This window comes from Scatophagus argus, chromosome 10 (assembly GCF_020382885.2).
Source record: "Scatophagus argus isolate fScaArg1 chromosome 10, fScaArg1.pri, whole genome shotgun sequence".
In the NCBI taxonomy this organism is placed as follows: Eukaryota; Metazoa; Chordata; class Actinopteri; family Scatophagidae; genus Scatophagus; species Scatophagus argus.
The window spans coordinates 10643869-10669005 of record NC_058502.1 but is presented as its reverse complement, the minus strand read 5'-3'; the positions used below and the strand labels follow the sequence as shown (position 1 = coordinate 10669005).

Here is a 25137-nt window from a genome sequence, read left to right as displayed (position 1 = left end):
ATTTATGAGGCTCCCTCGAGTCATGAGGTCAGATAACTGTTGTGGTGAGATGTTAGAAATTCAAATAAAATATTGATGTGTGTTTTCTGGAGGAGGCTGCTATAGCCTTTGTTGCCCTGCCTGAAGGAGAGAGTATGGAGGACACATGAGATAGTGAGGGGAATGAAAAGAGTCTGATGTACATTTTGGCCCCTGAGGACGTTAACCCCGTAGCTGCCTGATTCAGAGTTGATAGCTCGTTGCTGGTTGCTGCATGCACGTGTGAACGTCACTGGCCTCATCTGCAGTCTGTAAAAGTCTGTTTTTGCCACACCTCTCGAGCGAAAGGGCTTCCATGTGGGATTTCTGTCAGTACACAACGCTGCCTGTTATTCAATGATCTCACGTTCGTCTGTCAATCAAAAGATTACCATGGTCATGGTTTAATGTAATGCGATCATGTCCCATAAGAGCTAAAGCTGAGCTTGTGTAAATCCCATTGTACCTCTATGTTTTGGTTAAAAAAAAAAAAAAATCTTCAAATTTACAAGTTGAACATAATCTCTACGGCTTCTAATTTTTGCTAATTTTTAGGTTTTCAGATTAGTGTGACACTATTGTTTTATACTTTATTATTTCAAAGTGCAGCACAGATTAAAACACAATGATCTGACAGCAGCCTCAGGTTGGGCCAGGAAGACACTATTGCTTTCCTGTAATTTATAGATCACCATCTGCATTTGCTGTGCCTTGCCGCTATTCATCGTCAACTTTTCTATCCTGGAGTCCCAATCAATAGGTTGTGATCCTCACTGAGCCCAGAGGATTCCTGTGTGCTACACTGAGCCACAAAAAGACCACAAAACTACAATAGACGCCAGAGAGGTGATGGAAATACAGGCACAAATACAGAAATGAACTGTAGAAGAGTGACGAAAGAAAGATGAAGGGTTTGAAAGACAGATATTGTACAAGTACAGCAAAAGAGAGAGCACACTGGGAAGTAGAGTAGAAATGAGAAAAAGGGGGGTGAGGTTGGGGGAGAGAGGAGTGAAAGATCAGGTTTGAGAGATGGAGAGAGAAAGAGAGAGCGAGGAGAAAAGAGGGAGTGGGGAGCAAGAGAGGGAGATTATTAGAGTTGGCCAGGTAGAGCCAGTGAAGCTGATCATTGAGGTGAATTGATGTGATTTCATGCTTTGTTTGCAAGATCATTCAGACCAAAGTGCAATGAAGACTTTCCCGCCACATCACATCTTACTGGTATGGGGACTTTATCATATTTCTAACCTCAGAATCCAGCTAGATTGAATCCACAATCTCAGGGGGCAGCCCCTATTCAGCTTCACACAGGAGCACAGAGATTGCCCCTAAAGCCCCGAGATTGGCTATTTGTGACAGCGGCCTGAATATGGGGATACAAGTGGTCCAAACGATGGAGCACTTGTACATGCACGGGTGTAAGTGGACCTGATGTGCCGTGTTTAAGTGTCCCGGGGCGGCTGGGCTGGTGTGAAATCTCCATGCTCTGGAAGCAGTATTGATTGATCCGTGTCTGTTGTTCACTTTACCAGGATTATCCGCACCAAAGTCCAGCAGCCATTCCACCCGTCCCCTGACGGATCTGTTACGCCACTCTCCACACCCGGCCACACCATAGGTGAGAACGAGTAAAAGGCTACGCACAGATTACAGCGCAGTCAAATGAGCAAATCAGAGCTGCTCAAACAGGAGGAAGCTAGAAAGAAAACACCTGAACATGAGTGCACGCATGCATTTTCACACACACACATGCACCTGAATAAACACACAAATGAGACACACACACACACTAACTCAGCTTTCTCCATCAGTGCCCAGCACAGCCTCTCCCCCTGTGACCAGCGCCTCCAACGATCCCGTAGGATCCTACTCCATCAACGGCATCCTGGGTATCCCCCGCTCCAACGGCGAGAAGAGGAAACGAGATGATGGTAAGGGAAACACAAGATCCCTTTGTTTTCCATCTTTTAATTCTTTCCATCACTCGTCTCCTGCTTTTTTTTTCCCTGTGTGTGAAGAAGATGGCATTTATGACAGCACTGCAGCCAAGTGTGTTTCTGTGTGCTGTCTCCAGTGACTTGTTATGTTGTATATCAGGCAGGGTGAGTGTTGAGAGAGTGTTGCGATTCAATCAGCTTCTTGATGCCCTGCGTTTTACCATACACCCACAGAGCTGCATCTCAATTTTAGACCATGCTCAGATGTACTGTAGATATCCCATATAGCTGTCACACAACTCTAATCCCTCTTGGCAAGGCATCAGTGCTGCTGCTCCTTGCTCTCATTTCTGTAACGTAACAAAAGGCAGAAAAAGACTCTCAATGCTATCACTCAGTTATTTAAAATTCTTCACTATATGGAAAGATAAATAAATCTTTTGCCGAATTACATTTGCGGTGCTCAACTGCATTAAAACGTTCAATAAGAAAGCTTATATATAAACTTATATGTAAACTGTATATATATATAAGACTACATACCTGACTTTATGCTGCCAGGAGACTGGCAAGAAATCTGAGCTTGATATGCTCAAAGATTAAGTGCAAACCCATCCGGTCCAAGCCAGAATTTCTCATTCGTAGGCAAGAGAGTGGACACACACTGCCTGAGGGCTAATAGATTATCGGTTTTGCAAACAATTGGCTTTTTTAATGCCTATGAATTAACATGTCCCTGGTGGAGGCCTGAACAGGTGTAGGAACAGACCGGTGGAGGCAGGGAGGGGGCTGCGCATGTGCTTGTGTGTGTTCCCCTCTGTGTGTGTGTGTGTGTGTGTGTGTGTGAGAGAGAGAGAGAGAGCGAGAGAGAGACTCTGTGGTACTACTTTGAGGTGGCTGATGGTATGATGTGGTTGAAAATGATCTCAAAGAGCACTCATCAAAACAGGCCACTTCCTTCTTTTATGTTTCTGTCTCTTTAGTTCTCTGGAGTGGCAACCACTTGGATGGAAGGAAAATAGGACATTGTAAGTTGAAGTTAGACAACCTTCTCTTTTGCTTTGGTCAATCAGATGACAATACTTTCCTTTCAATTACTGTCTTTGCTCTTCCAGGGTTATGAGATTATGAGGATGAGGCGGGGAGATTTTTCCAATAAAAATCCTCTGAGAAATTAAAATAAATGAAGCTAAAGTGACTGTGGAAAATCCTATTTTCCATGTAATATGCAGTTCAATATACAGTGATGTGCAGTGTAGCTAATATAGAACTGATGCAATGATGCAGAACAAGATGCAGTTTTTTGTCAACAAAAATATGTATTTTTTTTTTAAATCCTAAATTTGGCATTTCACCTTAATTTATGTCAAGAAATCCTCTGCAGCTCTTATGTTTGGTCATCCATGGAAATTTTCAATGGTCCACATTTTCAAAATTGCATCGTTGTTATTTTGCAAAAAAGCAGAGCAATGCATCTGTGTGAGCAAGCTAAGATCATCTCGTGGCAGGAAGTTAGCTACTAAAATGCTAACATGTTGCCTATTCAGACAAGTCAGCAAATAAACAATGAGTAGATGTAGAGAAGAGTTTTCTTGTTGTTTAAAATATTCTTTCAAATCACTATGCTGCATGTGTGTGAAACAATCAAAGATTTTATACTTGGATTTGACATCACATATTTGTGCCCACGGTGTGATCATTTGATGAACATGAAGAACCACTGAATAGTCCTTGTACTGCTGCTGTTGTAATGGTGGTGGCATGTAGTCCCTGTAGTGGCTAAAGTCGGCGGTTGCCCTTTGAGGAAGAAAAAGGTCCCCATTACTGGAGGGCTGTAGAGATAATGTAGTGTGACACGCGTTATGTACACCCGGTCCCCGTAAGACGAGCTTCAGGGACATAGGTGCCATAAGAGCCATTAATCTGTCCTTGTCATGTGTTATTGCAAATTAAAAGTAGCATGTTACACCGGACAGCTTCGAGTGAAGATGGGAAGAGGAAGAAGAGAGACAGAGGAACAGGGAAATGAGAGAAAAAAGTGGGTCTGTGAGGGGAGGAGGGAAGAATGAGGTCTTGGCAGCCTGAATGAGAGTTGAGCAAGGGTTAGTTTTAGGATTTGTGGATGTGTGTACACACACCTTTGCACAGGAATGAGTGTGAAGTGTGTCTTTTTGTAACTCGGTGGCTTCAGATGCTCCTCACTCGGTGAACATAGTGACATTTAAGAGAATTTGCAATTCTGCAGAGAAAAGCTATTAATTCACAAATTAACATCACCCCCTCCTCCCTCGCTCTATCTTGGATGTGCAAGCTATCGAAAAGACAAAAGAAATAGCCTTAAGGGGGGAAAAGAGGGAGTCTCAGCCCTATCTGTGCAGAGATTGGTTTGCATGTCTGCAAGCAGCGATACCAATTATGCCAGTGCTGGGAGAATGCGTCTCTATGCGCCCCCTCTTTTGCTCCCCCCACAAACCCCTCCTTGCCCTCCTCCTCCTCCCACCATCACCACCACCACCACCACCCCACCCTGAATCTATCCATAGCCAGATTTATTTGTGTATCTCATTACAGGAAATGGAATGTTGCTCCTGCCAAATGCATTAATAGTGAAGTGGGGAAATTAGCCTGTTGTACTGCATGCTCTCACTCAGTCATTCAAACCTATGGTGGAAGTGGAAGCCAAGAAAAGGCAGAGAGGATTGGGTGACAACTGCTGTGTGATTGTCAAATGTGTATTATGGCGCTAGAAGTCCATTCACTGATGTGAAGTTCAGACTGTCACCAAAGATTATTTTGAACTAACTATCATGTGACGCATATTTCCCTCTCTCTCTTTTTTTTTTTTTTTTTTTAAAGGAAATGCTGTTTTCATTAGAAATGCAGTTTTAAGGTAAATTTAGTGTTTTCCTAGTCTTTGCACTCAGGTGACAGGTTGCTCCTGACCTTGCTGCTGTGTGCAGTCAGGTTGATGTGACCTAACTGTATGTTTCTCCCATTGCTGGCTTACCACGTCCTGGACGGAGCCCAGTGCAGCTCTGGGGAGGACAGGCAGTTGGAAGCTACAGTGATAAATTAGATGGAGCAAGCAAAGGTCATAACTTGTGATTGTAGCGTGGGTGTGGGATGAGTGTAGAAGGAGCTGATGAGTGTGTGAGCGGGGGAGAAAAAAATATGGCTCAGCAGGTTGTTCATTCATGACATAAAAGAACGGCGGCACGTTGCAGCCACAGTCATATCAACCTTGTTCAATGGCTTGAGGAAAAACGAATACAGTCGCCGTTTTTGCTTTGATATTTGGTCCTTTTGGAGATTGTCCAGTGTGTATCTTTTAACACATATGACCCATTTGTGGAGTTTGAATCAGTTAGTGTATGGATTTGAACCTGGGCCCACACTGGTTGGCTAGTCAAGCCCGTCCGTGACAATGAGTCAATAGAGGACCACTCTAGAAAATAAATGCATCCAGAGTGAGACAGAAATAAATGGAATCATGAGCACCATGATGGCCCTGATGGGGTGTATGTCTGTGAGAGAGAAAAGCCCGGGTTTGAGAGGGGCCACAGAGCGTAACATAGAGACAAGAAGCTGTTAGGGCCCCGACAGTAGAGGAGGACACAAAGGGGTCGACATTGCATTTCTCCCCCTCCTTCTTCTGCTCTATCTCTGTCATTCTCGCTCCTCAACATTTAATTTCTCCTCTCCTATCGTAGCCCGCGTCTTTCTGAATCTTGTGGGTTAACCATTTGCATTCAGCAACATGGCTATGTGAGACCCTGCTTATAGTTGTAAACAATACACAATGAGATCCATCACAAAAATATAAGGAGAGGGAATTCACTCAGTGGAGAGGAATCATGTCAGAGAAAAGTCAATTACGGGCAACGATGCTGAGAATTAATGGAGCGATGCATTACTCAGCTTGAGGAGGGAGAAAAGGCAAGAGAAAAGTCGGGATGCGTTAATTGCATTTCTGCAAATACTCGCCACACAGGGTGGTGGATGCTAAATGACAGACTGGCCCAGAGGAGGGCAGAGATGAAAGCAGAGCAGGAGAAAGAAAAACAAGAACAAGTCATGCTAAAGAGGGACAGGATGTACAACAAAAAGATCCTTCTTATCGAGACACTTTTGTTTGTCCTAAATTATTTATTTTCTTAAAACAAGTGAAAAAAGTTAGACGTGTTTCTGTTTTAAGTGGTACTTTAGCACAAATCATTTTATTTTTCTTGTTTACAGTTCAGAAATGAATATTTAAAATATAATACGCTTGCAACTTAGCAATATTCTCAGTGGCCTGGCATGTTTATAAAATTTTTGCCCAATGTGCAAATATACCTTTACATTAATTTGTCACACAGTTATATCCAAACTGTCGATTTTCTTGTCCACAAACACACATTAGCAGTATTTCAGTCTTGCTCAGGGACACGTGGACAGGAGTAGCCACGAGTAAAACCGGCGACCTTAAAACTGAAGGCCAGCTTGCCCACCTTATTTACTTTTCTTAACATTACATTAGACAAAATGTATTCAGATAATGGTGTACTTTTATTTCATCATGTCAATCATTCTAAACTTTTCGCACTGGCCTGAATCTAGGGATTTAAATCAAAGCAAATAAAATGACTAGCTTCAAAATACTATCGACACCGCCTCAGAGTTGGCAGTGAGTGCAGATATCAAGTAAGCATCGCTATGCCTGTTGACAGTCAGTACACTGGTTGGTGGTGCTAAATCGAATTAATAAAGCTTTTAAACACACCACAACATAACAGGATCTTAACAGCCATGGCAGTGTTGCTGCCTCTCTCCCTCTTTCTCCCCCACGCCACCCACCTCTCTCCTTTCCGCTTCAAAGGTTTCATAAATATAGCTAGCTTACAGGGGAGGAGTGTTCACCCTCTGGGTATACCAGTTTGTTTGCGCTCTCTCTTTCTTTATTTCAAGCATAACTGCATTCTTAAAAACATCAACAAATGATCCATAATTTGCGATAGCATCATTTCACCTATCAGCGGAGAAATGGCAGCCTCTGATCTAGGAAACCCTGTGCCATTGATTTACAGAGAGAGACGGGCGCTGTGCAGGAATTCATTTGCCTTTCAAACAAGCCCCCACTTCTACTCTCCTCTGACTTATCTTATCACAGGAACAGGGGAGATGAAAGGACATAAAGTGCCACCATGCCATCGCAGGACGTTAACATACCCCTTAGAGGGAAAGCAAAACAGAACAGCATTTGATACCAGTGTGGTCTGTTTCACAGTAGCTACTTGTAGCAGCTCTATGTATGTGTGTGTATACAAACGGCTGAAAGTGCATGAGTATAAAAGGCTTAACAGCAACTTAAGCAGCAAAAGCAACAAGAGCTTTCAGTTTCTTGTCCATTGGTTGAGTTTGTCCTTGGAGCCTTGAGTTTGGAGTAAAGCTGCCCAGTCCACCTAAAATGTATGACTACATCACAATGAAATGTGCAGCTTTTGGACACAATGAGGTCAAACAGTGTTTGTCTGTTCAAGCTGATCAAAGAAAGCATTTAGCAGAAAGCACATTGCTTTGTCACTTTGGTGTTAAAACGAAGAGACGCAGTCAGCTGGTGCTGTGGGAGTGATAAGAGAATACCTGCTGAGACACCCAAAGGGGTTGAAGAAACACTGAGAAAATGAAACAAACCAGTCAATGAGGCGCACACACACACACACACACACACACACAGGCGATCTGACAGTCAGGCTTCACACTCCACTTGACACGCTGACTGTCAGAGGATGAATCTGATTTATTGCAGCTATCTTATGATATATGTCAAACATGAACCTCTAATGGCAAATTCTGAAAATAAATGATTTACCAGTATTTCTGTTTAAAGGCCAGATCAGTAATTCTTTGACCACATAAACTAGACAGAAATTCACATACATAACTGAAAAGTCAGAGATGAAAAAAATCAGTTTCTTATCTGAATATAATTTAAAAATGGACCTGTTTCACTCCAAATTTTAAACAATTACTGACATAAACAAATCATAACAACATCACAAAGTGTTGTTTATATAATTGTAGTTGTTGTTTATTGATAGTCCTCATGTTAAACCGCCTGTCAGTCAATTTGCAGGTTTCAGAATTGGGTTTTTAATTTTGGTTTTCATTCCGATCACAGAAAGTGCACCAAAAAAGTATCCTGTGACGGGTATTTATATCCTTTTGCAGCCAGTTCAGAAGGTCTGATTAAGTGTAAGAGGGGGGCTGAGTATAAGCATGCTTCTCCATAGTGAATGACAAACAGTTGCTATTGATTTGATCGAGCTTGCCTCTTTTCTCAGACCAGCTGATACAAGGTAATTAATGACTCCATTCTCTTCTGTACCACAGACAACAATTGAGTTTTATACAACAACAATAATGCCAGCAGTAACCCCAACCCTCCACCCAAGGGAGCTGTTTAAATTTAGAAAATAAAATAAAAGAGAAAATCCTGTGCTAAAATATTCGGCTAACTGATGGTAGGAAAAACCACACACGGTAGGAGAAAATACTGATTCCTTCATAAATGTTACACAAAGCTAAAGTCAATATATTTTAGCAGTGAAACACACATACGCACACCCCCCCATCTGTGAACACTCATACCCAATTGCAGTCCTCTATTCCATTCTCTCCATGGATCTATTTCTTGGTGCAAGTCGGGTTCATCCTCTGGCCTCAGCCATTGAAAAAAGGTCAAGCAGCCGAGCAGAATGGCAATAACGCCCTGAAATGGTACCATCAGTGGAACATGATTGATCAATTGAATTCCATAGCACAGAAAAATGTGGGATTAAGTAGAGTATTATACGCACAATGAGTTGAGGCATGATGTTCATTCCAAGTTCATTTCGCCTCCCTCTTCTGCTGGCGGATCAGGCAATCAATAGCGGCCTTGCATATCATATATCACCGCCGGCTCGCCCAGGAGAGAACATAATCTGCTGCAAATTTAGAATGACAGATTTGTATGGGAGCTAAAGCCCTCATCCGCTGTTGGTGGCGGAGTATAGGGAGGAAGGGAGGGTGGCAGGAGGCAGGCAGTGGAGTGGAGCTTCCTGGGTTGCTGGCTGGAGGTTTTAGCTGCAGATTTTTTTTTTTCTTTTTCAGTGTTCAGGACTTGATGAGTGAGCAGAGGGAGAGCTGCAACGGCAGCGGCAGGCTCCCTGGCCGAGTTGATAGGGTCAGAGATCAGGAGAACGAGGGAAGCATAGGCTTATTTGTTTATATAGAGTGTGACCGAGTGAGGAAATGCATACGCTTGCCCTCGACGCCCCGTCCTCATTCGGCCCTGAGTACCATCCCCACTCCATTCTGTTTTCCAGAAGACAGGCAATATGTGGGGGATGGAGGGAGAGAAAGAGAGACAGAGAGAGGGAAGGGTAATATGTTCAGGAGGAAATAGTGCAGTTAAATAATGGCTCTCCATTTCCCTCTGGCAGAATGAGAGGCTCTGGATGTAATCGCCAGCCCTACTTTCTCCTCCTGAAACACACGCTCTCCCTTACAAGTATATATTTGCACTGAAGGTAATCCATCAATTACCATAGACCTATCACATGATGACCATGCTGATGGTGGCCACGAGGAGAGGTAGAGGTGGAGGGGGTGGGTGGGTGCTGCTTGAGTGAGTGTATATGTGTGTGAGAGGAAGAGGCAGTGAGAGGGAGATTAAAGGCAGACGTGCTGGTGGGTCTCCCTGAATTTACTCCTGCACCTCATGCCATCATTCTCACACCCGTTGAGCTTGGAAAAAAATAAAAAATTCCTCACGGTTATCTCACATTGCTAGCTCGCTAGAATAATATCAGGTGAAAAGACTGGAGCTATGCCCTGATGCAGAATGTTGTTGCCCTCCCTCCCCCTCTTCCCTTCTTCCTCTCCCTCTTTCTTTAGACGGCTCTGATGGCTCAGGCCCGGGCAGCGACTCTCAGGGCAGCGTGGAGAGTCTAAGGAAGCACCTGCGAGCAGACGCCTTCACCCAACAGCAGCTGGAGGCCCTGGACCGTGTGTTTGAACGTCCTTCCTACCCTGATGTCTTCCCCCCTTCAGAACACATCAAACCTGAACAGGTTAGCACGACAGATTTCATGATATTTGCAGCTCAACTGGCAGTCAAGAGCAAAATAATTTACAGTGATTTCTAATATTATATAGTGAATTAAGTGGTCCACGTGCTAACATAGGTGACAAAAAAGCCCTGTGCAACTTGCTTGCTTAAAGCAACCCTACAAGCCTACAGCTTATTACAGCGGATAACCTTTATTTACATACATTACACTGTTAAACAACAAGAGACTATTAATTTTTGCATTGGAACTCTGTGTGGGTGCCCATGCAGCCTTAGCAGTGCCCTAATTGAGTTCATTTTCATCTCTGTGCGATCACGGGGAATTACAGCGGCGATAAATCAGAGGGACAGCCCCTCTGCCTGCTATACAGCCCCTAATGCAGCTAATTACCAAAGTGATTTCTACGGCAAGATCAATACCAAAACGAATTGGAAATGACTTGCAATCACAAAGAGTGGAGGAGAAGGTATTAAAAAGGCGAGAGGAAGGTGGAGGAGGGGGGGAGAAAAACGGCATCAGAATGGTCCAGAAAAATCAGTTTTAATTTAATGTAATATTAATCAGGCCGCTTTCCACTCGTTCCGAGTGCCTCCTTTTTTCTCCCCGTTTCCAACACCCCCTCCTTTTCTTAAACTGGTGAAAAGGTGGGATATTAGGCTATTAGGGGCTTGTCTGGTGTCTGCGTCAGGGCATTAAAAAGCCATTTTGAAGAGGCCAGGCTGAATAGGCCTCATCCCTCCCACACTTCTGGCAGCCATGTGGTCAGGTCATTCAGGCCCCTCTGTGCTTGCCACTCGCCCTCCGCCCAGCCCTGCCCAGCCCTGCCCACAGCCCATCTGCATGACAAAATGGCTCTTGTGCTGCTGAGGCCCAGCGGAATAGAGAGGAACATCCAGCCTAGTGCCAGGGAACAGTTGTAAGCAGACAATTAGAGTTTATCTGGGATAGAGACAGACAAGACTGGGGTCACCAGCTCGCCCCTGTGGGACCCCCATCCCATTGAGACAAACAGATGCGCACACACTCTGATACAAACACTCACAGACACAAATGTGTGCACACACACTTATCCTTTCAAAGAAGAAGAGTCAGGTCAGGAAGTGTCATCTCATTAACAAACAGGATTCATCACAGCTGCTAGCAGAGTCTTAACCTCAGATTAAAGTGAATAAATAATAAAGAGACTAGTGGTTGAGCCTTTCATGAAGTTTTCTTACACAATGCAGTAGAGTATTGCAATTTTTTGGGACTGTAAAACATAAATATGGCTGCAGCTTCACTATTTTATAATCACAACTGGAAAGAAAATATAATAAAGGCATAACGGTGTAAAACATTACACATTATTTTATCATTTTATTAACTCAGTTTTATGGGTTCATCCTAGAGGCAAAGCACAAAGGTTGATTTTGATTTTGTACTCCCTTTTAAAAAACCACACCACATGTCTCTCCTGTAACAAAGCCCTGAATGTCTCCTCCCTTGACTGGTCACAGGGATGACTGCAGTGGAGCACAAAGAGCCAGCTGACACCCCGTCCTTTCACTCCTCTCCCAATCCCTCTCTCATCCCTCTCTCCCTTTCTGCCTTCTCTCCAGACAAGCCCTAATGCATGCATACATCATAGGTCTTGGTAAAGCATGGAGAGCAGGAACGGTACGGGTTGGTGAGGTTTCGGGGGTGGGGGGTGCTCACAGATTTCATAGGAAATATTCAGAAGAAAACGCAGTGAAAGGATCACAGACAGCTTCCATAGATCCACCAGGGGTTTCCTTCAGACATATTTTATATTGTCTTCTAAACTGAGAAATCTGGTCTGAATCTAGCACCCACAGCGGGCTCACATGCAGTGCATGAGTGATATTAACCAGATCGTGACACAGTCTGCTGGAATGTGAAGTTATTTTATATAAAAAGTGTGAATTACTCTTTTTGATTCCGCCCTCCTTGCAAGTGCATTTCTCTACTGACACATATTTGCATTTGTTGTGTATTTGTCTACAGGCGAATGAATACTCACTCCCATCCTTGAACACTGGGCTGGAAGACGTGAAGCCGAGCCTTTCCACCAGCGCCAGCTCCGACCTCGCCTCCAGTGTCTCCCAGAGCTACTCTGTTGTGACAGGTACAATCTTGACTCATGCTAGATTGATCCCTCAAAGAATACACACAGCTGCAGAAAGCCGAAGACATCTGCAGCAAGGGTGTCAAACTTAGTGCTGAGAACACAAACACAGTGTGTTTAGCTCTTTTTATTACCATATTGTTTCCATGATGCATCTCCCCAACTGTTCTCTAAAAATTTTTAAGCTAAAATAAAACAGAGCATATAATATGATGATCATCAGAAATTTTAACAAACTTCATCACACACTTTTTCCAAATTTCCATTTGTCTCTCCTCACCAGCCAAGTGAAGCTGTTGAATCACTCAAATTCAGTCCCACAATGAACATAAGCCACGTGTGCACAATGTATTGCAGTCTGACTAAAATGCACCTGTACTTGCTGAAAACACCCTGCATAGTGTCATTTTAAACCCACTTTATGTCACTTATAATACTGAAACAAATTTATAAAACTGCTAATTCGCAAGTTGTTTGTAGCTTCGTTTTACTCGTGGATTGAAGTATCATTTATACTCTACTTATTTAAATAAACTTTCACATTTATTTACCCAAATTTGGTCAATTTTGACTAAGTACTGGGGAAAAAAATCATCTCATCAGCTACTCATCAAGATTTTTATTGCCGCTTCCTTATGATGCTCACATTTTCCATCGATATATAAAATTCCAAATGAAAAGCACTTTCAAGCCACTTTTTGAGGCACTCTGTGTGTTTATTTCTGAGGGACAGAGCAAAGCAATATATCATCTGAGCCCATTAAATCCTACAGGCCTTTCATACCGTGCTCCTAACTGGCTATTGTGTTAGCCTGGATTGGCCCGCTAACAGATTGACTGGGAGCACTTCTCATAAGAGACAGCTGCTGTTCTCTCCACGACACAACGTTGTCATCAAAGGCTATGATAGCCTGTTGATTGACAGCGGCTGGAATAGCACCGTGGCTGGCCGGCTGCCTCATGCTGTGGAAGGAGTGAGAGGGACAGAGAGAGAGAGAGAGACCCCGATACAGATGAGACACATACAGTGAAACAAACACTCTCCAACCTATGAAGTGTCTGTTTTCAATAGTAACTTCAGCTGAGAGACAGCAGGTACTAGCAGGTGCAGTGTACTGAATATCTTGTAGTATTAACTATCTGTATCACGTAACCCACACAAACCGACCCTGTATTGCACTATGGCTTCTTTTGCTCTGCTGTCGAGGTTGATGGCCGCATGGTTAATTGAAATATTGTTTCAATGCGACTGCTGAGACTCTTTCCCACGAGAGGTTAGGTTTACTGATGGCCACACTGACTGGAGAATAATATACCAGCCTTTTAATAAAACACCCATAATTATGCAGAGGGCATCTAAGTCAATGAGTCCACTATGTGTGTGTGAGTGTGTGAGAGAAAGCGAAAGAAAGAGAGGGAGTAAAGAGGAGGACAGCATGATTGAAAACTGCGGTGGCCCTTCTCAAATGATCCCTATAGTCCAGCCCCGGACCCAGGCACAGAGCTACGGGAAAAGAAAGACCCCTTTTTTATTCCTGAATATGTGGGAGGTAGATTTGCCCCAGAAAGTTGGGCCTCAGGAGAATAAAGGTGTGTTTTTGTCTTTTATGCTGGGCTCCTCCTATGAAAGCAGTCTCGCTCTGGGGAGCACACTCATAGCAGGTGGCCTTAAAGCCACCTGGGGGCCTGAGGCCTCCTAAAGCGATACATGTGAGGGCCACAGATTGCATATTAAGGCAAACTAACAAAACTTTTCTTAAAGTGGATTATGACAACGTACTTCAGCACAAGCATTAAAAATGTGTCTGAGTATTTTGAGCACCAAATTGAACCCAGAAGTAATATCCAGTAAACTTTTATTATTTAATTTTAATGACTATGCAAAGCAATGCGTGAAGCATTTGATTGGGTGTAGGTTGTGAGTGCATAATATTATTTTTTTCTGCCATTAGCAAACCCTGTAAATAGGAATGTATGCCGAGGCTGAAAAATGCTAAATTACCTTCCTCATTTAGGCTGAGATCCAATTATCAATAAATTATGTTCTCATACTGGATGGAGCTACGAGATTATATTCAGTCCTGTAATGTTTTCTGCTCCCAATTAAAATTCATACAGTTATTGATCTTGTTGATTTTTATGTCCTGAAATTTGCATAATCTATTAAAGATGAATGATTAATGAAGTGCTCAGTTTTGCGTTCCAAGGACGCTAGTGAAAGCAATGTCGGCCATTTTTTGTGTCCTCTGTTTACCAAAACGTGTGAAAGAGACGGTTACCTCGGAGGGCGTCAGCCAAATCAGAGATTTAGGGTGTTGAAATGCAATGCTGGGATTTAGGAGGACACACCAAATGTTTAATGTCCTGCAATCGGAAAAAAAAAAGACTTAATTTAACAATAATCTTTTGAAAGGAATGTATTTTCTTAACCTCCATTAATAGAACTATAACAAATGCAAATCCAGCCTCTCACTAATACTGGCACTTAGATTGCATTAAGTATGCCAGAATAGTGGTGCATATTCAACAAGCAGCTTTGATTCTGGTGTATACAAGCTGTAGAGAAGCTGCTGTAAGCATGTGTGTCTGTATTGAGTAGTTGAACGCTGTGAACTGCTCAGTGCATCCATGGATAGAGCAACAAGGCATGACTAACCCCTGATCCTCAGCTCTGGTCCAGCATTTACAGTTTTCCATTGATACCTGAACGAAGTAAGCAACACACAGTATCCTGCAGATCCATCTAGATTGAAGTTATTCCAATCCTGACATAAGCTTTTTATGTGGAACAAATGGTGGTATAATATTATAGCTACTTAGAAGTAGTTAAATATTGTTACGCCAAATGATAGTACAGTAGTCTCTGTGGAGGCTGGGCTCGATAATCACTTTCACCGGAGCCCGTGGGGAGGCCCGGTGCAAATTGGAACCCCTCTAACTGACTACAGCTCCAGCTGGTCTGAAGATCCACCTCTCCTCATATTTATCTACCTTCCTCTTTTCCTGTGAATGAGAATCTGTACAGCTGAGAGAGCAGTTGTAGGAAAAAGAGAAAAAAAAAATCATTTTATTTCAGATTAATATTACCTGAAATGTACACCACACTCTGAGCCCAGTTTATAACTTGGCAGTTCCAGCTATTCTCTGCTGGGTGGCAAACAACAACTAACCTGCAGTGCCTGGTGTGTGGCCTGGTGACAAGCTGCTTATCTCAGCTCAGTTAGCGCCCGTAGTCCCCAGTTCAGAAATTAATGTTTATATCACCCACCACCACAGCACACTAACCTTTGAGCACACATTTGATAATGAATGACTTTAAACCTGTGGATGGGGAATTCAAGCAATTTGACCCAGCAAATATTCTTTACTCACTCACAACTGGATGCACACTTTGACAGTCAGTTTAAGTTACCACTTCCAACAAACAGGAGACTGAAGACGGTGGTTTGACTAGCTGTGCCTGATGCGAATGTAAACGTGCACCTACGCACAATGGAAGTTTTACTGTGATCGTCAGAATGAAAAAGTTCTTTGTGGATTGAATGTCAGCCTTTGAAAGCAAGAGTTTTGCCAGTAAATGGTTTACCCACCGAAGATCCTCTGTGTCCATTTAAAAATGAAATGCTCACTTGAGAGAAGGCTGTTGCAGCTATACCTGGACGCATCACTCCAAGGACTGTTGTAGGTTCTTAACGGTTCATTTCTATGGTTGATGGGGTCTGCAGACGTGGTATCAGTGGTAGAGAAGAGACAGATGTTGGAGAACTCTATAGCGTCTCCACTCTCTCAGAGATGTGTTTGCTGAGGAGAAGAGTCCCCAAGGACCCTGAGTTTATCTTCCATCTCCATCATCAGGGCCTGTGATTTGACAGGCTTGCTTTACCCAGGCTCTGCCTCTTCTCCAGGACAATAAGCAACACCATGTCTGATTAGTTTCAGAGTTCAGTGGTCTTGAACGATGCGTTTGTATCGGTTGTTGTTGCATCGTAACCCCTGTCTGTTTGACAACGGTTGCTCAGGCGCTGAGAAAACAGAAGCCTTCAGTAGTATGCAGGATGTTTCAGATTCAGTATGAACACCCTCAGTCTTTTCCTAAAGTTCAGATTAATATCACACTGCACCATGCAGCATCTCCCTGATAACAAAGTTAGAGCTCCTTAGAAGAATAATATACTGTACCTGCATGAACATATTTCATTGATGAAGAAATCAGTCTGCACACAATCTGTCTGTGTCTTTGGTTTTGTTATAGTTTAAGCTTGCTGTGATTGTGAACCTCAGTAAAACAGTAAGGTCACTGATAACAGTATGTGTTGAATGTAGCCCTTTTACAGTGTCTCTGACAACATTATCTGCTGCATTGTGTTGTATCAATGAGTTCCTGCTTTCTGAGAGTGGATGGGGGTTGGTATGCACTCAAATCAAACTCAGGATAACTAAACTTTTGGAAGCTTTAACGACTTTAAGAATCCACATGTTAGATTTAATTAACTGAAGAAGAGAACTTCGCGCTAGCCATTTGCACTCACTCCTGTATTCGAACTCTGTTTCCAATAAATTTATGACATACTCGTAGGGTGCATATGACAAACTTTAAGCCCATCCAATTAAATGCAAACCCCACTCATTAGAATATTTCTGTTCATGCCAGAGATTCATGTCAACCACTCTTTTTAATGATTCGATCATAAGTAAGAAACTTACATTGTTAAACATTCTGTTGCTCCCGCTATGACAGTGGCATTTGTCCCAATATGTTGAAAGTAGTCTGTGTAATTGCACTTCCTCTGTCTAAATCCACATTCACAGCTGACAAAAAGAGATTTGGAGAGCGTGCTATAGATTCCTATGGGAAAGCAGTCAGTTAGGTTGCCTGATTCCCTGGCATTAGCTTCATTGGGCTGACAGTGTTGCATCCCCCTTCCGTAGAACAGCCCTTATCTTAATGAGGAATCGCAACACACAGTCCTGTTGTAAAATAACAATGATGGGGGAAGCAGCTAATGAGGCTATCATGGTGTCGGGAAAGAGCCATCTCTCCCTACAGGCCCCAGCAAACAGAACGGGCTCTGCAGCAGACGTGGAGAGGCCAGAGACAGAGCTCACATTGATTGCATAGGTTCAAGAGGCAGAGTCGGTTGAAATGAAAGATGCCAAGGCTCATCAGCCAAATTAGATCAAACTGTAGAGTTTTGAACTGTCTGCAAGCCGACTGTTTGGTTATTTGTGGGACTGATTTTGTTGTGAGAAAGCAGCCGTGAGATTATGTTGTTTGTTTTCCCAAAACCTTGGGGAAATTTTTTACGCATTTGAGCTTGATTGATCAGGCGCGATGTGTTGTTGCAACATTTCACTGGTGTATGTTTCCACTTAGTTGAATGAATTACTGCTGAGTGCATGTGAGATTATTATTATGAGCTATGTAAATGAACAAATCAACTTCAAAAGGCTGTTTAACAATTCAGATTTCATATGAAATGTCTGGTCCTGAGTTGGCAAAAGATAAGGTGCAGTAGCAGTTGCACTTCTTGAAGTATTCCTCATCCTTAAGGCTCTCTTTAATTCATATCACTGATCTGCTAAAGATTTGGAGTCTCATCTTTGTTTGATCTATTGTACTGTGCTAGTGCTCGGTTATGTCAATGACAAATCTGAAAACTTCCGCTGCAACACACTTGAGTTGTTTTTGCCTCTGCACAGTAGTTTCTGTTTTGGCTAACTTGACATTTAGAAGGTTTTGCATCCATCCCACCATACATCTGGGTGATAGAAGTGAATGTATGTACAGTATGTGTGGAGTTGCATGACTACATTACATCAAGTTTTTTTTTTCTTTTTCTTTTTTTTTTCCACCTGACAGACTCTCACCCATCATATCTACCTTCAATGTGTGTAAAGCGGGAGCCCCATGAGGCATCCTTTGCCCCCTTCACCCCCTCCTCTGTTGGGGATTCTGCTCTAGCTGACATCTTGCCCCACCAGTCCAGCCTCTCTGTAGATGCTTCTACTCCCAGCTACCCTGCCCATGCACAAGGCCCCTGCTACAGCCAGTATGCCAGCCAGCCTTTTATAGCAGGTACAACTTTGCCCAGAAGGCCACAAAGCCAGATGAAAATCCAATCAAGCTCACTCAGTTCAGATGATTTACCTCTGTGTTCATCTTTAATAATGCAGTAGTTTTCAGATGCACACCACATTAAAGCTTTCACATCTCATGTTACAAAGCAGTCAATCCCATCATGCTTTGTGGCCCTACTGTTGTGTATACAGGAGTAAAACTGACTGTTTGCCCCTCATTAACAGCGACTTCTCTCTCCCCCTTTCCACTGCTTTTCACCAGCTCTGACCCCTTGCCCGTCTCCCGGGTAAACAATAGGCCTCTGGGTCCTTCCAAGCCTCGTGACAGACCCAAGGTCTGAGGGGCCAGAGGAGGCCAAAGGGGGTGGGAAGTGCAGAGGCAGAAACATAGGGCTGATGCTGGGGCCTGCTTTGGACCTCTCTGTCCTGTGTGGCCCTTCATCCAGCCAGGCCTGATACTGTCACAGTATGAAGGGCTGAATGTGGAGCAGAGAGAGCTCCTGATGCTCCTTTCACTTTTAAATTTGATTGGGATACTGATATATTAATGTCACAGCAGTTGTTGCTGAAATAAAAATCTCACCCATATATAAGATAAGCAGTTCAGAAAATAGTTTGAGAACTCACAATATTATGAAACATGCTGCAACATTTCCATGTTTGTGGACCATTTTGTTTCTTTAGACTATTGCAAAATGATCTTGCATGCTATGAAAAAAATCAAGTGGTGTGATGCACTGTGAGTGACAACAGCGCTGCTTGTTATTCTCTGTGACAAAATGCATGACTTCATTTGGCGATTTCATTTTATTCCTTGTTCACAACATATCATATTACACAATGCAAAAAACTCAATGCCGTTGGACTGACAATAAAGAATCTTCATCCTACTGTGATTGTATTTTTGTATTTTAACAAAGGCCTATATGTAGTCATACTGTTCACAGTGTATAGTTGTACCCCTCTAAATGATCAGCCATGTCCTCTAGTAGAAATTTCTGTGCAACCACTTTCAACCACAAACATGTTTTTCAGGAAATGATGTAATGCAGCTGACATCAAGCTTTTACCAACATAAAGAGGACAGATTGTTAATTAACATACATGGCAAGTGCTGTTCCGCGTTCAAGCTGCCTTGTAAGAATTTTGCTCCTGTGTGCCTGCAGGTCGAGACATGGCCAGCACCACCTTACCTGGCTACCCGCCTCATGTCCCCCCCACAGGACAAGGCAGCTACCCCACCTCTACTCTCGCTGGAATGGTTCCTGGTAGGTGACGCTGTTCCCTTTTTATGATGCCACTAATTTTACTTTGAAAAGTTTTATTTTCACTTAGATAGTACCCTTTAGTTTAAACAACTTAGAGCGCTAATGGTTTCCTGTCTTGTCTCTGACGGTACACATGTAACACACTCACTATTGAAGAATCCTTAAAGCATTTGCTCTTGACCCAAAGGATTGAAGCAAGCTTGTTGCGGCTTTGTTAGACTGCGGTTAGCTTGTGGTTAGCTTCTGCGGACGAGGACATTAGATGAACTCGATAGGCGATCACCACAATCAGTGGCCGTGAGATAGGACAGTTCCTCTCAGTTACACTCCAGCTCCCAGCGCTCATTACCCTCGCCGTGTCCACACAGCGCACTCTCACCAGCCCCGTCGATAAACACTGCTTTTGCGCCTCTCCTCCTCGCCTCCCCGGACACCCAGGGCTGCAGAGCGTATCTCTTTCCCCTCTACTTAACCTGCAGTTCAGGTTCACGGCAAACAGTTAAGGGTCAAAACACAGAGGCGTGGAGGGCCTGTAAATATTTAAATCACTATCTCTCTCAGGGATGAGCTTGAGTTACACGACAAGCAGTGAGGATGCTATAGTTGCCAGAGTGTGTAGATCTCTCCTCCAAACAACTGAAAACACAATTCCCTTTATTGCTCAGAGACATGTAACCTTTCTCACTGACCAGTAATCAAAGCAGATGTGCAGTATTTACAAGTGGGATCAGTGTGCATGATGCTGATGCTGATACACATGGAGGTAAAAGCTGATGTCTCAAATCAAGAAAATTATCCATGCTTCATTGGAATATATGCCACTGGAGAATTCGTATGGATATGTTCACCTAAACACACATACGAGCACACAAGCACAGCCACCTTCTTAATCCAGAGGTTGCACGTTATTCGTCTGGTGTTGAAGGACTAAGATTTAGTGACTGGTCCCAAACACTGTTAAAGGAAAGGCCATTCTTCAGCAGCTTCATATAAAACCTCTCCTTTATAGTCTCGTAAAAGAAAGAAACCTGTGGACCCACAGCATTGCTCCGTGACATCCCCTCAGCCTGCCGTCCTCTCCACCACGACCTGCACAGGGGGGACAAAGAGCGAGCGAGAAATTCGGACAACCTATTAGGGAGTTTTGAAGCGAAGCATCATTGCTCAAAAGCTGAAAAAAAAAGCTTGAAATTCTCATTTAAAGGAAGAATAGAGAAAATCTTAAAGACTAACAGAGGATTAATAAAACAATCAATTCAACTGAGGGGACTGTGGAGACCGGCTATACAGGCAGCCTGGATAAAAATGCCTCAGACACATTGTTAAGTGACAAGATTGTAACTTAAATGCAGTGTAACTTGGTGGAAAAAACATTTTTTAGAGGTAAATATTTGAGAAAAGCTGCCAGTCATTTCACTTTGTTAGCTCTTTTCTAATGTTTGTTTTGATTGATTTGTTCGCCAGGAGGGGACTTTTCTGGAAACCCTTACTCTCATCCACAATACACCACTTACAACGAAGCATGGCGGTTCAGCAATCCAGCACTACTAAGTAAGTGACTTTCTCTTGTGTAATAAAAACTGTAAAACATACTGTCACATTAATGGGCTTTGATCCCATCTAGACATGTTATAGAATTCAAATTATATTAAAAAAAAATAATCAACAATCTACCTGCATGTGTCTCACACGATGTTTGACATCATGGTTTCCAACGACTTGCTTTTCTGTTAACTTTCAGGTTCCCCTTATTATTATAGTGCCGCATCCCGTGGCTCCGCACCCCCAACTGCTGCCACTGCCTACGACCGTCACTAGTTACCATGGAGACCAGCTCAAACTGCAGGGCCGGGGCTTCGGCCTCCATATTGTCCCCGTCTGAGAAACACTGAGGTCAAAGGGAAGTGAGGTCGAATCCTGAGGGAAACCCCGTGATGTTACGTAATGTGGAGGATGATTTGGCGAGGTTGACGCCTGTGCATCTAGCCCAGCTTCAGCGTTACACACTTTTTGGGTCAAAAGGGCCCGCGGGCGTTCAGAACTCACCCATCATGCCCTCAATCTCTCACAGGCCTGAACATTTCCAGAATGACTTTAAGAGATTATATAAATATATATATTATAAAATATAAATTGAAGAAAAACAGTGTGAAGAATACCATGTGGAAAAAAAATGTTGTGGGTTTTTATTTTTGTTTCTTTGTTGCTGTTGTTGTTGTTGTTATTTTATTCATGAATCCTCACATTCCTTTTATGATGAACTGCAGTATTTTTCTGCTCTAAAGAGAGAGGTCCAGGGGAGATGACAGTGGTCCCGTAGTTTGATGGTGCAGAGACTTGAACCAATGTTGTGGGGCCTCTTAATGAGATCCTGGCTCCACATTGTAGGGCAGGCTTTACTCTGGTGCTTTGACAACGTCTTCTGCTCCCATATCTCCAGTCCCACCTACATTATCAGATAAACAGCATGTCATGCAATGTTTACTGATCCTAAATAGAACAATGGCAACATCGCATTCCCTGTGGCAAACAATCAGATGTAAAAATGTAAATCATTTTACATGGTATTAAAAAAAAAAAAAACATGGTGGCCGCAAAATGGTCTTATCAGAATTTTAAATAATTTAAATTATTTTCACATGATATTCACTATTTTTTAATGTACAAAAACGGTATCAAAGTTCACATCAGAGTAGCTCAGTCACATTTCCTTCATTTTCCAGTCATGTCCATGTCCACTTTACTTTTTCTTTGCACTAGAATCTCAACTTATTTATTTGGTGCATTCATGTAAAATTAAGTTTAACCAACTTACCAATTTCAAACATAAGTCAAAACTATTTATCTTGCGTTGTGTAGGTGTACAAACAAAGCAGAAAGACAGGAAGACAGACAGACATGATTTTGTGTGAACATCTTCTGAGTAAAAGTAATACTTTCAAGTTTCAGAGCAGTTTGTAAGCCATAGTCCTGTGGCTACATGAACAAATTCTCCTGGGTTGTACTTCATTCACCTACTTAGTCATACCACTAGATGCCTACACAGTTTAGAAAGCTGTGCGCAGTTGAGCGAACCAACTGTAAATTAGCTTCAACAATTGCCTTACAGACCTGTTTTTTCAACGTAAATTCATAATTGTTCAATGAAATTAATTGCCTTTACAAACACACCCTCCTTGATTTTCGTTCTACTCTCCATAGTGACTGAAAGGAAATACTGATTCAGTTTGCTTTTTGGAAAATGTTTTGTGAATGTACTTTTAACTACATTTGCCAAAGACTTAGTTTGATATTTAATATTTTATTTACAGTATATGGATGCATAAACGAAGCAGTATTATCTTTTAAATAAGTAGTCAACACTGAACAAGTATGTCGTGACTTTTCGACAGACAAACACCATAATGCATATGACTGTAATGAAAAAGGTGAAAATCAATGGCTCAATATTCCAACAGTTGCAACAAAATGCTGCTTTGTAGGATGATTTGTGAATAATGTGAAGACAATTCTTCTCTGTAAATAATATCACACCATTTCAGTATCATACTAATGTACTGGCTCCCTTTGTAGATATACAAACTGTAAAAAAAAACAAACAAACAAAAAAAACATGCATTACATTTGTGTCTTAATGTAATGTTGTGCCCTGAGAAAAGGCACAACGACTGTGTAACCTGTGGCCACATAAACTGTGGTGGCAGGTTTCAGATGCTAACATCACATAGGTTGTTTTTGTCTTTTTTTTGTTGTTGTTGTTTTCATGATAATGTCACAATAATGTTTATGTCACTATGCAATGAGTTAAATGACTTTCTGTATCATCTTTTGTTGTTGGACTCAGAACAAGTAATCCCCATGGAGAACTGCATAAAGGTTAAGAAGTACAAAAGACCTCCAGCGTGAAATGGTTTCTCTCTAGTTTCACTTTTGCTCCACAAATGAAGCCGTGATCAAACTGAAGTCCTTGGCAACAATCAACAATATTGTCCTGTTTGCTGTCAGTAGATGTTGTAATCATTATGTTAATCCAAATTACAGTCATCTGTGCCTCCACGTACCGAAACACATCCACACTTTCTCCCAGTCGCACATCTCTCCTCCCTTCAGTCTCTCAATCGCTAACTCTTTAGCATAAGGCATCCAAGATCGAGTTAACTGTAATTCTACACAAGCAAATACATCATCTGTAACCAGGGTTAACTGTCATTGCTGAGGGCACCAGATAACAGAAAAACAGACTGCGGTCCTGCTCTCCAGGAGAAGCTATCCTTTACAAATTGCACTTGGGACTCGATGTAGCTCGACATATCTGAAAATGAAACACTGGTGCAGAGTGCAAGCCACTGTCATTCAGGCGAGTCTTTGCTTTCGGAAGCAGAGCACCTCCGAAGGAATGGGTCTTCTGCTGTTGTAAAGATGATACAGGAGATATGTCATGGACATAAAAAGGATTTCTGATGAAAATCTATACGGAAAGCCTTGTGGCCTCAATCATTGTTCTGTTTCAGTTCTGTTCCAATTCTTTTTGTGCACATGAGAAATAAATTCTTTTATATGTCAGTCGTTGACTTGGTGTCCCCTCATTATTAACCCCATAACAAAATGATTCAGAGTTCAAGGTTCCCAGGTAGCGTTCCTGCTTGCTACCATATTGATGTTTGGTTTTATGAACAGTCGGGATCACAGAAGGCACTCGTATGGGCTACAGCCCTCCAGTATGAATTACATGATAGTTGTTTGTGCTTATCAGTGTGTAGATCTGTAGAAGGAAAATATTACGATTCAAAATTATCCTACAGTAAAAGAGAGAGAGGGAAGATTTTAAAAAAGGAAAGGATTGAGTGGAGGGTGAAACAAAGAAACAGTTGGAAAGGCAGGAGAGTGTTAGCCTCAGCTTCTGAATCCAGTATATTTAATGATGCATCGGTTTCATCCTGATATACCACACTGCTGCTGCCTCACCTCCTCTTTTACACCCTCTACTCTGAAACACACAAGTCAAGCCAGTTGTAATTCACTTTCTCTGTTTCCTCTGCCTATTGTTTATTTCATGGATCCCCTGTGAAGCATCAAAAGCTACAGTTTCTGTCAGCCCCCTAACTGTCCTATGTGTTTGTCATTCAGGCCTTGTTAAAAGATGAAAACACACATACACACACCCCCACACACACACACTAACACTCCTTCCTCCCCCAGCTGAGAATTCCCAGTGGTAAAATTATTCCATTTAGATGGGAACTTTTTTGTCACTACCCTGTCTAAATTGGCATATCTGGCTCTCTCGTAGAAACCAATAAACTGTGAACCCGGATGCATCTGTCAGTCAAGCTCATCTTTACTTTAGCAGGCCAGATGACAACAACAGGAGAAGAGAGACACACACCAGCAGAATGGGGCGCACTGATTGGCTCTCATCAGTTAGGCATTACGAAAAGCACCTGTCATCCTTCTCAAACCCGCACAGAGAGGCCCTGCCACAGGGGCCAATGGGCCTCGCTCAGAGATTTACTCAAACACTTCACCCTCATTGTCAACTTGGCTTGGTGATGCCCTACAGCTAGACCTCTTTGCTGTGATTCGTGTCTGTCACTGATAATATATACAGTGAAATA

At 42.6% G+C, this 25137-nt stretch overlaps 1 protein-coding gene across 9 annotated transcripts in view; it reads left to right on the top strand.

Annotated features, from left to right (window-relative positions):
• pax2a (paired box 2a) overlaps nt 1-24101 on the top strand; it is a 29667-nt gene extending 5566 nt beyond the window's left edge. For 2 of the 9 annotated variants that reach the window (XM_046402156.1, XM_046402155.1), the window contains exons 4-12: nt 1551-1636; nt 1830-1949; nt 2939-2983; nt 9876-10051; nt 12056-12176; nt 18037-18252; nt 19421-19522; nt 20987-21073; nt 21264-24100. In XM_046402156.1, the coding sequence (XP_046258112.1) occupies nt 1551-1636; nt 1830-1949; nt 2939-2983; nt 9876-10051; nt 12056-12176; nt 18037-18252; nt 19421-19522; nt 20987-21073; nt 21264-21340 (1030 nt within the window). In that variant the 3' untranslated portion in view covers nt 21341-24100. Of the gene's footprint in view, nt 1-1550; nt 1637-1829; nt 1950-2938; nt 2984-9875; nt 10052-12055; nt 12177-18036; nt 18253-19420; nt 19523-20986; nt 21074-21263 lie in introns of all 9 variants that reach the window. The other 7 variants (XM_046402159.1, XM_046402157.1, XM_046402161.1 and 4 more) reach the window with 4 other exon arrangements.
• The last annotated feature ends 1036 nt before the right edge of the window (nt 24102-25137 follow it).